The sequence below is a fragment of the Leopardus geoffroyi genome, chromosome B2 (assembly GCF_018350155.1).
Source record: "Leopardus geoffroyi isolate Oge1 chromosome B2, O.geoffroyi_Oge1_pat1.0, whole genome shotgun sequence".
In the NCBI taxonomy this organism is placed as follows: Eukaryota; Metazoa; Chordata; class Mammalia; order Carnivora; family Felidae; genus Leopardus; species Leopardus geoffroyi.
The window spans coordinates 43,008,414-43,024,285 of record NC_059332.1 but is presented as its reverse complement, the minus strand read 5'-3'; the positions used below and the strand labels follow the sequence as shown (position 1 = coordinate 43,024,285).

Below are 15,872 nucleotides of genomic sequence, written 5' to 3'. Positions count from 1 at the left end.
ATCCAAGCACTAAACATATGACCGACCCTGCATGGCTTCTCAGATCAGAAAGGATCAGGAGAGGTTGGGGGTGGTGAGGCTGGGTGAAGAGTACACAGAATTCTCTGCGCTAATTTTGCAAATTTTATGTAAATTAAACTGATTTCAAAATAAGTTTTCTTAAAAAGCCACAGAGTCAGCAAGCTTTAGCTTCTTTGTCTACAAAAGGAAGATGTTGATAATAGCTGATCTTCCTACCCCTTAGGGTTGCAGAGAGGGCCAACAAGTAAGGCAATGTACGTAAGACTCAAAAGTGCTGCTGTTCCGTCTGTGCTGTGATGCTTCCTCCCTTGACTTCACCCACGTTACCACCTCTGATCTTCCCTTCTGTTGTCCTTTGCCTCTTTAAAGTTTTTGTGGTTACTTTAAGGTGAAACACTGCCTCACATCACGAAGTTACTAAAAGCAATTCTCCTTTCTGCGTCTTTCTACATAATCCATTCCACACCCTCTGTGGCATGCCTTCTGTAAGCCTTCTTACTTCAGAGCTGGGCCTAATGGCCACTGACATTTAATCAAATAACAGTTAGAATACATTTACTTATGAGTAAAGGCTGATTAAAATTTGGGCACTGACATCTGAGGATGGGAATTTCATCATCAAATATCTTAACAGAAACCATTTTGTTAAATAACCATAATTATAGGTTTTACATTTATGATTCCAAGGGATTTCGCTATTCTGCATTCTTTGAAGCCCAAGAGGCTGTCATAGTGTTCAGGCTGCTTGAAATACTGAATCCAAGTACAAACAGGGCTCCTTTAGGAGAGAAGTCCCTCCCTCTAGTACTATTTTCAAAGATTTTGAAAGCACAGTTACTTCCGAGATGATTTCTGGTTTTGTTTCTTTTTTAAAGTCATTGGGTAGACTTTTTAAAGATAAAAATGGAAAATAGACCTTAATTTTCTGAACGTGTAGACATTCCTGCTTTTTCCTGTTAACCATTTAGAAATTTTCATTTATTACATTGGAAACAAAAGCAATTTCAATAGCTATGATTACTGAATGGCATTGTAGCCATATTTGGTCAAGTCCATTGCTGGCTTTTTTTTTTTTTTTTTTTCAGTGATTAAAACTTGGCATACTCAGGAAATCATTTTCTTTCTTTGTTTTGTGTTAACTCGTGCTTTCAGCTAGATCAGTCTCTGTGGCAGACTTCTATTGATGAACTTGTTCATTTCTGACTCATGAAAACAACTCAGCCAGTTATGAGAAAAGAAACTTCAGCTGTAAAATGATTAAGGGCATTCTCTGTAAGGAATAAACAATTTAATTTGGTTTTTTTTGTTTCTAATCTTAACTCAGATGGTACCCAGTTGTAAAAGCCTATTTTTCCTCTATAATATAGTCCCTTGAGAATTTTCCATCGATGGGTGACTTCATTTCTTCACTGGTGCATAATGTAAGAGATCCCATTATTCATCTTTTCATCATTTCATCTTTCTCCTTTATGAATTTTTAAAACATGGCGTGATTCAGATTTACTGTTAAAACATGTTTTTTTGCTGTCCCCCTTTATTTCAGAGTTTGTTTACAGCAGTATTTTTCTTCAATGGAAGATTCCTAAATGAATAATTTGACCATCTTGCTAAGCTACCTTCTTAGTTAGAATGATTAAGGTTTACTATGTGAATTGCCAATTTTTAAAATATCTTCTGAACTGAGAGCCGAGGAGTATCAACATAAATTATAGATAATGAAGAGTTTATTTTTTTGTATCTAGATTTTTAAAAATATTTTATTTATTTTTTATTAAATATAATTTATTGACAAATTGGTTTCCATACAACACCCAGTGCTCATCCCAACAGGTGCCCTCCTCAATGCCCGTCACCCACTTTCCCCTCTCCTCCCACCCCCCCATTAACCCCCAGTTTGTTCTCAGTATTTAAGTCTCTTATGGTTTGCCTCCCTCCCTCTCTGTAACTTTTTTTTCCCCCTTCCCTTCCTCCACGGTCTTCTGTTAAGTTTCTCAGGATCCACATATGAGTGAAAACATATGGTATCTGTCTGTTTCTGCCTGACTTATTTCACTTAGCATAATACCCTCCAGTTCCATCCACGTTGCTACAAATGGCATGATTTCATTCTTTCACATTGCCAAGTAGTATTCCATGTGTGTATACAAACCACATCTTCTTTATCCATTCGACAGTTGATGGACATTTAGGCTCTTTCCATAATTTGGCTCTTGTGGAAAGTGCTGCTATAAACATTGGGGTACATGTGCCCCTATGCATCAGCACTCCTGTATCCCTTGGGTAAATTCCTAGCAGTGCTGTTTCTGGGTCATAGGGTAGTTCTATTTTTAATTTTTTGAGGAACCTCCACACTGTTTTCCAGAGTGACTGCACCAGTTTGCATTCCCACCAACAGTGCAGGAGGACTTGAAATTGGTTGTTCTGATCCATCACTGAGGCAGGTAGTTCTGCTGCTCCTAAGTGTTTCTGGCAGCAATAGTGTGGCTTGGGATAGGGAGGAGGGTTCTTTTGGGAGGTGAGGGCGGGGCCTATCGCACTGGGTCAGGAGGGCTAGAAGTAGCAGCGTGTGTTGTGATCTGTATTTTAGGAGCACTCTTTCTTTCATATATGCCTCTCAGATAAACCTGTCATTTTTGCAACAGTCCATGATATGAAAACCAAAGAGGGATTTGATAGAAATGACACAACACAATTCCATTTTTAAAAGATCACTCTGACAGATGCGTGGGGATTAGTTGTTCATTCAGTATCATGGTCCTCCTAGGAATCTTGTGTCTGAAATGGCCTCAGTTCTAAAACCAGATATGGAAGCACAGTGCTTGTTCCTTGAAAGGCAGATACAATAGGAAAGCACAGATTTCTGCAGTTTTTATTTCATTGAGGAATGTCTTTCAGAAGGCAAGGAAAATTGGAAGGCTGTACATCCGCTTCCCTCGCCTCTATCAAAGTATCTCTGCTTTCAGCAGTTTCATTTGTGAGGATTCATAGGAAAAAGAGCGTAGACTTTGGAATAAGACAGACCTGGTTTGAGATTGTAGCAACCTTATTTGATGTGCAGTCTTAGACAAGTTACCTAACATCTGAGCCATAGCTTCTTCATTTTAAAAATAATCGTATCTGCCCATTGAGATTATTGGAAGAATTAAAAGAGATAATGTTAATGACCAAGCACAACACATGACACATAGCAGGGAGGCAACCAATGGTAGGTCTTCTTCCTCTTAGACTAGTGGTTCTCAGTTGGGTGTGATGTTGCCCTGTAGGGGACATTTGGCAATATCTGGAGACATCTTGGTTTTCATAACCCAGGAAGTATCAGGCAGAAGCTGTTGGCATCTAGTGGGTAAAAGTCAGGAATTCCCTAAACATCCTACAGTGCACAGGACAGTCCCCACAGCACAGAATCATTCAGCCCAAAATGTCAGTAGTGCCAGGACTGAGAAACCTTGCCTTAGAGATATTAACCTTTCCATATATAGACTGTAGGAAGAATATATATATATGTGTGTGTGTGTGTGTGTGTGTGTGTGTGTGTGTGTATATATATATATATATATGTATGTATATACATATATATGTATATATGTATATGTCTATATATGTATATATGTGTGTATGTATACGTATATATGCACATGTATACGTATATATTCAATTCCACCAATGTTTATGAAACACCTACTCTGTATCCAACTCATTGGGGAGTTAGCAGGGAATGAAATAGGCATAATCTCTGCCATTGAGGAGCTTTGTATTCTAGTTGAGAAACAGATAAGCCACAAAGAAATACATCTATCATTGTGGCAGATGATAAATAGTAAGAGCTATGAAGAAAAGTGAAGCCAGGCAATAGAGAGTACCCTGCCAGGAGCTGCTGTTTTATATATAGTGGTCATCAACAGCTTCTCTAAGAAGGGGGCCTGTGAACAGAGACCCAAAGAAGTGAGTGAGCAAGCCAATGATGTGGGGTGAAGATAGAGCAGGGGTGTCGCAAATGCACAGGCTCCTGGATGGGAATATGTTTGTCGCTTTCGGGAAACATCAGATAGGCGAGTGGGCTGGAATGTGGAGTAAGTGAGGAAGAGAATGATAGGAAATGAGACCAGACAGGTAATAGGGAACAAGACTGTGTAGGGATATGCAGGCCATTCTGAGAATTTTGACTTTCATTCTGGGGGGATGAGACACCACTGGCAGTTTTAATCATAAATGGCATGACCCAATTTTCATCTTTTAAAGGATCACACTGGCTATTGTGTGGCGAATGAACTGGCAGGGGTTGGGAAGGACGAGTGGGAGCAGGAAGACCCATTAGGAGATTATTGCAGTAATCCAGGGGAGATGATGATAATGACCGCTTGGACCAGAATAGTAGCAGCGAAGTGGAAAGTGGTGAAAAGTGGTTTATTCCAGATATATTTTAATGGTAGAGCTATGGAACTTAGAATTAATGGATGAAGTAATACAAGGTAAACATTTTATTTTCACCTGCGAAAGTCCTTATCAAAAAAACGTACATGTATCATATAGTAGCAACCAAGGGAGATTCCAAGCAGGGCCCTTCCTTGTTCTGGTAGAGTTCCACGTATCCTTGAAGAGGATGAGAGCCATGTTGCACTGACAGGCTTCCTCCTTCACAAGATTTTATTTTAAAGGTGCCATACTTTCCCACTGTGTAAGCGAAGCCAGCCTCCATTCGATATGTGCATTGGACTGCTTGAGAATTTGATCTTGCTAAATGAAAATGGAAAGGTCTACAGCTCCAGCTCAAGGCTAAAGAGAAAATATGAACTACGTTTTGTTCAACAGTGGCTTTACATGCACATTTTCCAGACAGTGTCTTAAAAGCTTAGCTAAATAGCGAAAATATTTAACTATATCCTTCTAGATTTGCTAGACTCTGAAGCCGTGTCAACTCATCTGGATAGTACATAAACCGATGAGAATTTTTAGGAATGTTCTTCAGGATACCTAAAGAGCTTGTATGTATTCACTTAGTATGTTCACTTTTGGATTTACAGCCACATAAAAGCCACAAAAAAGGGTTACAGCATCCTCAATCGGGAAAACAAAAAAGAGGTTAGTCTTCTTCTGTTACTTCAAAGAACTAGTTTGGGCAGAAACTCACATAGCTTTTTATATTATTTGCCAACTTAGTTATTACAGAGCATGTTTACAGTTTCGGGGGAAACATTAGTAAGAATTAGTCCTAACACTGCATGAGGATTTACACGTGGAATCATGTGGTTGTGTGCTACTAAGTTATTGGGAAAAAAATACGTCTCTTAGCACACGTTTTATCCCAGGATAGGAAATAATATATTGTGTGTAATTTTCCTCACTACTAGCTTAATAAATTCAGATTTAAAAATTGTAAACATTCAACCGATTTTAAAAGCACTATTTAAATAACAACTGTATTTTCCTTATAACCAATTCATGCTCATTCTTGATAGTTTAGAATATACGGAAAAGAAAAAACTATAGTCACATTAATTAATGTATCTAGACCCATACAGTATAAACGCCCCTAAAAATTCAATATTTTGAAACAACTCTATTATGAACTACTGTCACAAATATCCTTTTGTGTATTTCTCAATCACTGATGCTTTGTACTCACTGGGAATTACTCACTTATTTTTAGCTCAAAATCCCTTTTAAGTCCCTTGAACGTTCTCCTAAGTCTATAGCTACTTCTTTAAGAAACTTCTCGTGATTATTGTAATATATTCTTAATACCTTAGGCACACAAAATTGATGTATTATGAAAATCATGCACGGAGAACAAGTTAGCACCAATGGAAAATTTCATTTTTCAGGCTATGAAATAGAAAATACATTGTATTTGTATTCAGTTGTATAATTCAGAGACAATCAGGATTTTGAGTTGGCTCCCTAATTAATTCAGTAACATTCTCCTTTCTCCCTCTTGCTCATACTCACTCTGTGAGAACATATGTCCAAACGTATGCTGTTTCTCTGTGATTTTCTGCCTCTTCAATAACTGCTCTGATTATTTTTGTGTGTGTGGACATTTACTTCATGACCTCCAGTAGGCCAAGCTAAGTTAACTCAAGAGGAATTTCTTTACATTTAAATTCTCTTCGTTTTTAAAAATGTTTTTTCTTACTGTAGTTCACCTAAGGAAAAGTTAAAACAATACTGAAACGCGTGACTGAAAAAGTAAAACTTACCGGCAGTGCTACCCCCAGGGATAAATACTACGAAAATATAATGTATGTGCTTCCAGACGTTTGCACACATGTGTGTGTTTTAATCATAAACGGGATCAAGATACGTGCAATTCAGTTTTCAGCTTTTTTCAGTGAATAATAAATACGTTCTCGCAGCTACAACCTTTGAGGGGAAACAAAAGTAGAGCACATGGAAAGTGTAGGGTTGTAATATTGTCTAGAAGAACAAATGTTCCAGGAGAGAGATCAGTGTGACCTGGGAGCTTTTGGGAAAACTTCCTAGGGAAGGTGGTGCCCACGCGGAAGGGGAAGGAGCTAAATGCCCTGTGGAAGAGGGGGGAGATGGACAGCACAGTCATGGCAGAGGCGCACGGGACAGCAACATGGCGGATGTGACAAAGGGTGACCTGAGTACCACAAAGGTGTTAGGTTTTAGTGAGGACATTGCCTGCCTATAAAGAATGAACCAGATTGTGGCTGTATTTGGAAGCCCAGCATTTGAGCTTAAATTTGATGCAGTGAGTGATCTGCTGAGAGCCATTGTTTGAGTTTATGAGGCAGGAGCATGAAAGCAGTGTGGGGATAGAGGAGGGCCTGCTATGGTAAGGTCTTGCTATGTGCCAAGGCCTTTTCTCCATGTTTTTACTTATAGTTGCTGTACCCAGATGGGTTGGGAGAGTTAAAATATTTGGGAGGAACCAGCCAGGAATGAGTTGCAGTACTCTAGGCCCAAAATGGTGAGCTTTGCACTTGGGTGCAGAGGTAAGGAAAATCTACCAGGTGGTTTGAAGGAGACTCGCTTGACTCCTGGGTAGGAGGATCCACTGAATTACAAACTGATCCAGGGAGGCCAGTGAGCACTCAGCTGGGTACCCGGTTGACTGCAGCAATCCAGGTAAACCCTTTAACCTTCCTGAACCTCGGCTTCTCTATCTAGAGTGAGTGGGGGATATGGCATCTAAGTTTCTTCAGCATTCTGTGGTGTTTACTGATCTCTTCATGTCATTCCGCAGATGAACCACAACATACATGAACACGCATACACATCCCACAAGCTGCATGTTTTCACATTGCTGGATTCTACTGCCCGCCGTGCCATTTGCGGTTTGCAAATTCAGCAACCAATTCCTGTTTAACATGAGGTAGTTGGTAGTGGCTATTGGCACTTCGCCTTTTCCATGCAGAAAGGACTTTGCGTTTCAATGGTAAGACTTCTAAGAGTAATCAAAGTTAAGATTTTTTTAAAAAATCCAAGGTGGAAGTGAGAGCAGATAAACTTTCATCTTGGTTTCAAAGTTATGCTCTGTGATTCTGTATCATTGGAGAAAGATAAATGTCATGTGTCTTGAGAAGCCGCCAAGAGATATGCCAGCACATAGTTTCTCTAACCTTTACGGATGCTTCAGTGAAAGCACGCGGAGAATTTAAATGAAACTGTATGCTGCGTAAGTAATCCAGCCTCATACCTCAAACTGGTATAGACAGGGGCAAATGGTGATCGTCACCGCTGAAAATATTTTTCCAGGACACAAGCAGTTTCATGTTCATTGAAATGAGAGCTCCTCACTGAAAATTTAAATTAACAAATGTATACTCAGAGGCTGTTTTGTTAAGGTAGTGAACAAGCAAACAAATCATACTGGGTACTGCATCTGTAGGGATATCTGCTTCCCTGTTTTCATTTAGGTAGGACCCAAGAAAATGAGTTCATCTGGCATGGAATTCTGCCTTCTGAGTTATGTTTTACAATAGCCAGAAAAGCCTGTAACTTCTTGGTAGTGAAATGAATGACGATTAGCATAACTATGCTTTCTTACCTTTTTAAAGAGCCATTCCAATGAAATTTTAGAATATTGTTGCGTGCTTGGAAAAGGTTAGGAATAATTCTTCCAAAAGTGATTTTTCCATGTATGCCCCTCTATGGGAATATTTTGCTAGATTGTAGTACTGGTAAGGTCTAATTTCTTAAAAAGCCTCTAGTATGTACCATAAACCAAGGACTGGGTAGAATTGACAGATAAGTAGAAAACAAATTGGACTTGTAGATACAAGAGCATGACTAATCCACAGATGACCTTACGTCCATGTGGCAGTCTGAGATCAGGAGAACATTGTGTAATTTGAGAATATCCAGGATGAATAAAAGCTGTGATTAACCTGCCATGATTGTTCAGTGATATACCTCACAGGAGGATGTCTAGGACCCAAGTTTTTCTTACTAGCTTTATCAACTCTATGCTTAAAAAGCTGCTTTTTTTACTTCTCTAAAAAAAGATTGTTTTTTACTCTCTAGAGCTCAATATCCTCAACTGAAAAATGGAGCTTTTACAACAGTTTATTTTAAAGGTTATTGTGCTGCTCTCTGTACAGAATAAGCATGGTTTTTCTGATCACGCTGTTCTACAGGGCTTATGATTTTCCCTCTTGCATCTTTTCCGGTGATTCCCTACAGTACCAGGAATAGAAGAGGACTGTCAGTGTGCACTCAAAGCGTGGATTGCAATGGGTGATCTGAATAGAGGCAGAAGGGCAAGTGGAATGAGAACATTACAGAAAATTGGAGCCAGCTTATTTAATAAGTTGGCCAATGTCTTGATTTTTTTTTCTGGGACTTTGGCTTTAAAAAGCCACCTACCCTCTCTGGAATTTGGACAACTTGATTACAAATATTAACAGTTCCTGATTTTAGATCAGGCAACAAGGATTTATATGCATTTCTTTTGCCTCCATCCATCCATCCATCCGCCTGCCCACCCATGCAGCTAGCCAGTGACATTTACTGGGATCCAGGTAAATCCAAGCTAAGCACTGACCAATGCTGAGATTAGAGAAGTAAAACATAGTTAACTATCTTTAAAGAACCCAGAGTCTATGAGGGTTAGATATTTACCACCTTTCCTGATTTTAAGGTGACAGTGTATAGACCAGAGATAATATAATCAGGTGTGAGAGATTTGGGCCCTTTTATAAGGCCACATTTGTCCCTTTCTTTCGGTTTATTTGAAATAACTCATGGGGAAGAGAGAGGAGTAGACGAAAATTAGCGTGATGAGCATAGCTGAATCATCCTCAGCATCCTGGACTGCCAGTTGGTGTCTCTGATTTCATTTTGAGCTCACTTGACCATTCTGTGAATAGCACACATGCGCTGTGTCACGTAACATTCAAGGACATTCATTGGTTTTAGTACAACTGCTTCCCACCCTCTTTCGTGTCACGGCACACGTAGAAAGTGATCGTTTTATGCCACACTGCGGTAAATGGACAAGGCAGCTTACAACCAGATACCGGCCTGGGGGTTCTGCTGCCTCAGCCCCCTGCACATTTAGAAGGTTGAGGGGAAAACAGGATGTCTGCACACCTGTGATGTGTTTGCAGCACACCTGTGCACTATCAGGTTCATTACAGTTTGAACACTCTGCACTTGATTATCCCCAGGTTATGCCTTCTTTGCTGACCCAGGACCTTATTTAATTGTATTTGGGCATGAGCACTTTGAGCACATTACTAATGGTGGCCACATGATATGGGTTAGTAAGGGAATGTATAGACTTCAGAGGATTCCAAAGAAAAATATTGGAGTAACACCATTACTGTAGGTTGGAGACAACTTCTTATAATGAAAATAGGCTGGTTCCGGAATTGGCAGTCCAGGCCTGCAGTACTAACTTGATGACCTTTGACAAATCACTTCTCTCTGAGCCTCAATTTCCTTCTCTTTAAGATGAGGGGGTTTGAACAAGGTGAACTTGAAGTCATCCTCCAGCTCTGATATGCCATGGTTTTGTAGTGCCTGTGCATCTTTGCTGCTAAGTCAGCTGCTCTTTCCTGAGCGTGTGCTGTATGCTGGGCACTTGGTCGGCGGCTTCCTGCTCACGGCCAAGGGCCAGCTTCATGGGGCTCTAAAGCTTCAGTGCTAGAGGAATTGAAAGCAAACTTAAGATACTTGATGAAGAAAAGACAATAGACAGTGAATCAGGTGTCCGAAAGGCATCGACGCTAGCTGTAATAATTGGAAGTCCTCCAGTGTCTTTTAAATGTAGCTCGGGATCTTACATCAAATGCCTGGCTTGATTAAAGCCCACAACTCTGGAAGCCTGAGCCCCTTAGGATGAGTGTTCCTAACGTCCGTTTCCAGGCATACATATTCAGATGCTTGATGATCAACCACACAAACATCTATAGAGAAACCAAATCTTGATTGTCCAGCTCGGTGGAAGAAAAATTAGTGTTAAGAATCCCATTAGGAATTTTCTTTTTCCATTATTTATCTAAGTCCTTTCTGTTTAGCATGTGTTGGGTGGATGAAGCTGCCTAGCTGGAGAGCAGCAGAGAAGACATACAGGAATGCGTAGATAATCAAGGACTAGCCACATCATGGCGATGATGGTCATTTGCCCTGATCGTAGGCTAAAATGGTAGCATTTGTTCATTTCACGGAGGTTTCATTGTTTAATTGTCATGGTCAGAAATTCTCTCGGAGCTAGAAATACAAATGTATAGTCAGACACTGACAGCGTTATGCCTTAGAACCTTTTTTTTAATAAACACCTTATATTCAAAATTCTCCCTTATTTCCTACTGTCCATTAGCACACGTTCACTGAGTCATGTGTCAGGTACGCTAAAAAGGACAAAATCAAATCATGCATTCACATATCAAAAAATACTTCTAAGTATTGAAAAATTCACCCAATAATACATCCTTAAGGAAACATAATGTTTCAGATATGCACTGCACATAATATACATAATGTGTGCATGCTATTTATTAATACATGTTCAAAAAGGATACTTGAACCTAGAGGGTAAATAAAGAAGTCTGGGTTTATGTCAGCACGTATATGTGTTTGTATATATGGGGTCAGGAGAGATTAGGAAGGAAAGAAGAGAGGGAAAGAAAAGAAAAAGAGAAGCAAAGGGGAAAAAAGTCAGTGGTCTTAGAACCACAGGAGCTGGTGAATTTTACCTTAACTCCCACCACCCCATCTGTCTTTTCTGCATGGAGCAGCATTAGTACACGATTATTCGTTCCATCAACAGATACATCATCAGAATTCAGTTGACCACTACCCAAATCAAACAAAATGAAAAAACAATAATTTCAGTTTAAAAAAATATATAAAAACATCCAGAGGTTAGCAGTGGTACTTATGTACTCCCAACTGTGATAAAGAAAACTTGCTGAGAGCCCTTCCAAAGCAGAAAAAAATTAAAATCTCAGGGAATTTTTTTCCTTTACTGGCCAGAATCTCATTCCAAGAAGTACCAGCCTGTCTCATTTCAAAATGCTTCCCTTGCCAAGGAAGCGGAAGCGGTCATATTCTTTCCCACCGAACTATGGGTGAATTATAATTATCCTACCTCTTGTGGGACAATGAAGCAGCAAACATCTGCTATACTGAATCAAAAACCCACGAATGAAACTCTACCAAACTGTGAATCATACCTGGACTCAGATTAAAGGTTTTGTGTTGTGTTTACCTTTTTCTTTATTTTCTTTGCAGTTTAAAATATGGATTTGTTAGCTCTGGCTCTGTGTTCTGAGGGAAACTATATGGATTCCATTCATTGACTCCAATTTTAACATTGCAAATCCCCAGCTCTATGGCAATAGTTGGGCAATAATGATTAACAGTTTTTCTGTTTGATTTGTTATCATCTTCTCACGGTTTTTCCTTAGATGGATGGTGATTAAGAAAAGTTAGAAGTACACAATCTAAGAAGTAAGATTCTTTAGGGTTTTTTCCTTCGGCTATAATGACAATAACAGAGGAGAAGAAAATGGTATTTTAAACTTCCAAAAGACACAAGGCTTCAAAACTACAGTTAACATAATTTTATGTATCATGATATTTATGGTAGTACTAAACTGTTTACTTAAAGTCAAGAAAGAAAAATGGAATTTCATGTCTGCGTTTTAGCCAAGAAAACATAGACAGTGGTCTACTTGCCCTGAAACATTGTTTGTGTGTCTCTTTATCTGTTAGAGAGCAGAAAGGCAAACTCGAATTATGGATTCAGCTCAATATGCAGAATTCTGTGAAAGTCGACAATTAAGTTTCTGTAAGTAAATGTTTAATTTTGCTTCATTATATGTTTAAGAGATTATGTGCTACAGATATACTAAAGTATGACGCAATCTCCGTTCCTTAGAAATTGGTGAATTTAATATATGCATAGTTATAACTATTACAGAAACAACCCCTGCATTGTAGGGGAGTCTATAAAAGATTTTACCCCACTCTACTATTTTGTAATTAATAGTCTTAAGAGGTTTTAAAGGGTGCTGGTAATATACAGAGAGCCATGTTAATTATTCACATTACTTTTAGTCAGAAAAATTCCATTTTCTTTAACGTTCCCACTTTAATTTCGTTTCCAGTTTCTTAGTCATATTTACACTAGTATTGCTGATTGTACTTGACCCACAATGGACTGGAGTAGCACAGTCATGACATTTAAGAGCCCCCAATATTAATAAATACCAGGCTTTCCATTTATTTATGCATACTCTTATTACCCCAAAGGAACGTATCAATAGTCTCTTCCATTTTTGTGTGTAACCCCCTGCTGTAACAGGCATTCAGTGTGAGCCAAATTCATTAGTCCATGCTCTTGTAACACTAATAACCTAGTGATAAATTAAGTACTGTCCCGTCATTGCACACAAGCTTACTAAAAGTACAGAAAGGCTCGTGATACATAGCGGGCTCAATTGTGCAGCAGACATCCTCACCACAACAGTTCCATGACTAAGACTCTCGGGGGAAAGGTCAAAGAGTAAGTGTGATGAAAAGTCCGGTTAAAAATCTGACAGAAGAGCACATGACCCTGGTCTGAGGGATTATAGACACAATGGTGTCTTTAAATGGAAAAACTGTTCTGTGGTCATAATAACAATGCATTTGATTTGAAAAAAGAAAATGAGAGCTTCATTTCTAGATCATCAAGTACAAATAAATGACACATTTCCAACAGTGTCCCATGTAAATGTCAGTAAAATATAGGAAAACATGTTTTGGGAGCTTTTTTGTCCTAACTAAATATACTTTGCAGTCTGACTAACAGTTTGGCATCCTACATCTGTGAAGCATTAAGTAAATGACACTTCAGATCATGGCAATTTCAGCAAATGAGAGGTTTTTGTATTGTAATTTTTAGGTTTAAAAATGGCACTCAAGTCTTTTATAAGTATAAATCTCCAGTTTATAAAGTAACGTTTAGTGCTATTGAACTATTTTTTTAAAATCATATTTTAAATTTAATTCACTTAAAGGAACAGATGTGCTATTTCACACTAAAACAGATAGCCACTGGAGCGTCCTAATACATCTTCTGTTTGGAAATCGGACATTTAACAACCCAGTTTTTTGTTTGTAACTCAGTAATAATGAATATTTTCCCTCCCTATAGAATATACTTATAGCTTAGACATAATATTATGCTTAATTTTTTTAAAGAAGATGGATTTGGGCATTTAAAAATATTTCTTCATATGATGCCCATAGGTGCTTCATTATGAAACCTTAGTGGAAGACTCTGTTTTATATGCCAGAGTGCTGTGGTTGGGAATGCTTAGTCCAGGTGGGTCGGCACATTTAGAACTAATACCCACACTGGTCAGAATGGTAGGCTTTTTTCATTTGTACCCTTCTGATAAATTACCAGGATATAGGAATTGTGATCCGGCTGTATGTGTCTTCTTAAATATTTGATCTTGGCATTCACTGATTGGGACTACTGATGCATTTTTAAATTAACAAGCCTAACTTTTTAGGCTGAAGGTAAGTTGCAGAATTGGGATACTGATCAAATTCACCAACACTTTGGTTTTTATATTTATGTAAGTTAGATAGTCCTTTCCCTTAGAGTCTTAACATCTGATATGAACGTTAGTTCACAAAGCTTAAATTTAGTTTTAAATTGATAAATCTTTTTGCAAGCCTTTCCTTTCAACCTTTTGTTTCATATGTGAATTTTGTAAACAAATAACGTAGATTTTCTTTTTAGTCAATCTGAGAGTCTCCTTGTATTTTAATTGCTGATTTTAACTTCTGTTGTGTTTAATTACTTACACTGTTGGGTTTATATATGCTGTCTTTGTGCTTTAAATTTACTTTTTTATTTTGCTTTTCCTTCTCCTTTTCATTGTTCTGTCAGATTAATTAGATTTTCTTCACTCCATGTTTCCTCAAACAGTTTGTATAGTGTATTCTCTCTTTCTATTATCCTAGTTGCTATCCTTAATTTTTTAACATGCATCCTGGACTTAAATTTTTTAAGTTGATCATTAGTAAACATTCCTTCTCAGCCTAATTTTGTTTTTCCCAAGGCTCTGTGAGAGCTTAAAGCACTCATTTTTGTCTTAAAAATGCTTTATTTTGCCCCCATACTTAAGTGGTAGTTTAGTCGGGTAGGAAATTGTGGGCTAGTAGTTGTTTGTTAAAACAGGATAGCATTGTCTTTTAGCCTCCATTGTTGGTAAGAAGTCTCTGTCCACTTGTCCTGTGTTTTCCCTGTGGGAGAAACTAAGAGAATGAAGGTCTGACCTCCCAGCGCTCTGGTATATGGGGAAATGAAGAGGCTGGCAGTCCATGGCTGATCAGTATATATGTACAGGAGGAAAGAAAGAAGGAATCTCTACTACAGAAGATTCCAGGGAGGACCAGGCCTTCTGAGGAGGATTATTTTCAATTAATCTAAGTAGCAGTAATTTTGAAGAGATTGAAGTCACAGAAGAACTTCTTCAGAGTGGAATGAGCATTAGAGGGGGCACTAAGGGAAGGATCAGAATGGCAAGACTGGGAGACGGTTGGGGTAGAAATGAGATAGTATGCAGGGATGCAAGAATGGGATATTGAGAGAAACTTGAATTTTTCTAGTGATCGATGATGAGAAAGATAAAAATGTGTATGAGAATTAACTAATCTTAAATTCCCCGTATGAAGTTATTTTAATTCCAGCACAGAAGACTGATAATCCTAGGAACTTCTGACCTGTGTTCAGGATTCTGTTGAAATTGTTGATCAATTTCCATGATTACCCTTTCTCCTGATACATTGAGAAGAGGAGTAAAGGTGAAGGAACTCATTCATTCTGGTGCCCCCCACCTCTCGATGGAAAAAAAACTGTCATGACTGGGGGTATCTGTGCCTCCTTTGCTGGTATTTCCCAGCAATAGCCTGGGAAGGTCTGTCGCTGAAGCCATCCTTCTGCAGCTGACAGGGAGGGAATTCTCTCAGGGAATCTTCACCTGTTGTTGGAATAGCAGTAACCCACAGTGGTTTTATGGGACCTCTGTGCACCTTTTGGACATGGAAAAGTTGAGACCCTACCCTTTAAAGAAGTATCATCTTTCACTCATTTGTTCATTCAGTTTTTATCTAGAAATATTTGTTTTGAGTCTGCTGATGCCAGGCACTATTCGTATTCTAGGTGCTGGGGATACAGGGTGGACACATGGTCCTTATCCCTGCATTCTCAGGGCTTAAAATCTAGTGAGGAAGCCACCAATTCTGTTGCTTGGGTGGACAGATCTGATGGAATACTGGGAATTATCCCTTCCCTCTCTTAAATCGCTTAGAGCATAGTCACAAAATACCTGTTTCTGTGTTCCTAACAACCTGTCAAAGGGAGAAGTGAATATGGTACC

General features: G+C 38.8%; 1 protein-coding gene across 2 annotated transcripts in view; it reads left to right on the top strand.

The window, feature by feature from the left end:
* Positions 1–15,872, top strand: part of SUPT3H (SPT3 homolog, SAGA and STAGA complex component) — a 539,392-nt gene that overhangs the window by 421,252 nt on the left and 102,268 nt on the right. For both annotated transcript variants that reach the window (XM_045498438.1, XM_045498437.1), the window contains exon 7: positions 12,208–12,283. In XM_045498438.1, the coding sequence (XP_045354394.1) occupies positions 12,208–12,283 (76 nt within the window). The remainder of the gene's footprint in view (positions 1–12,207; positions 12,284–15,872) is intronic.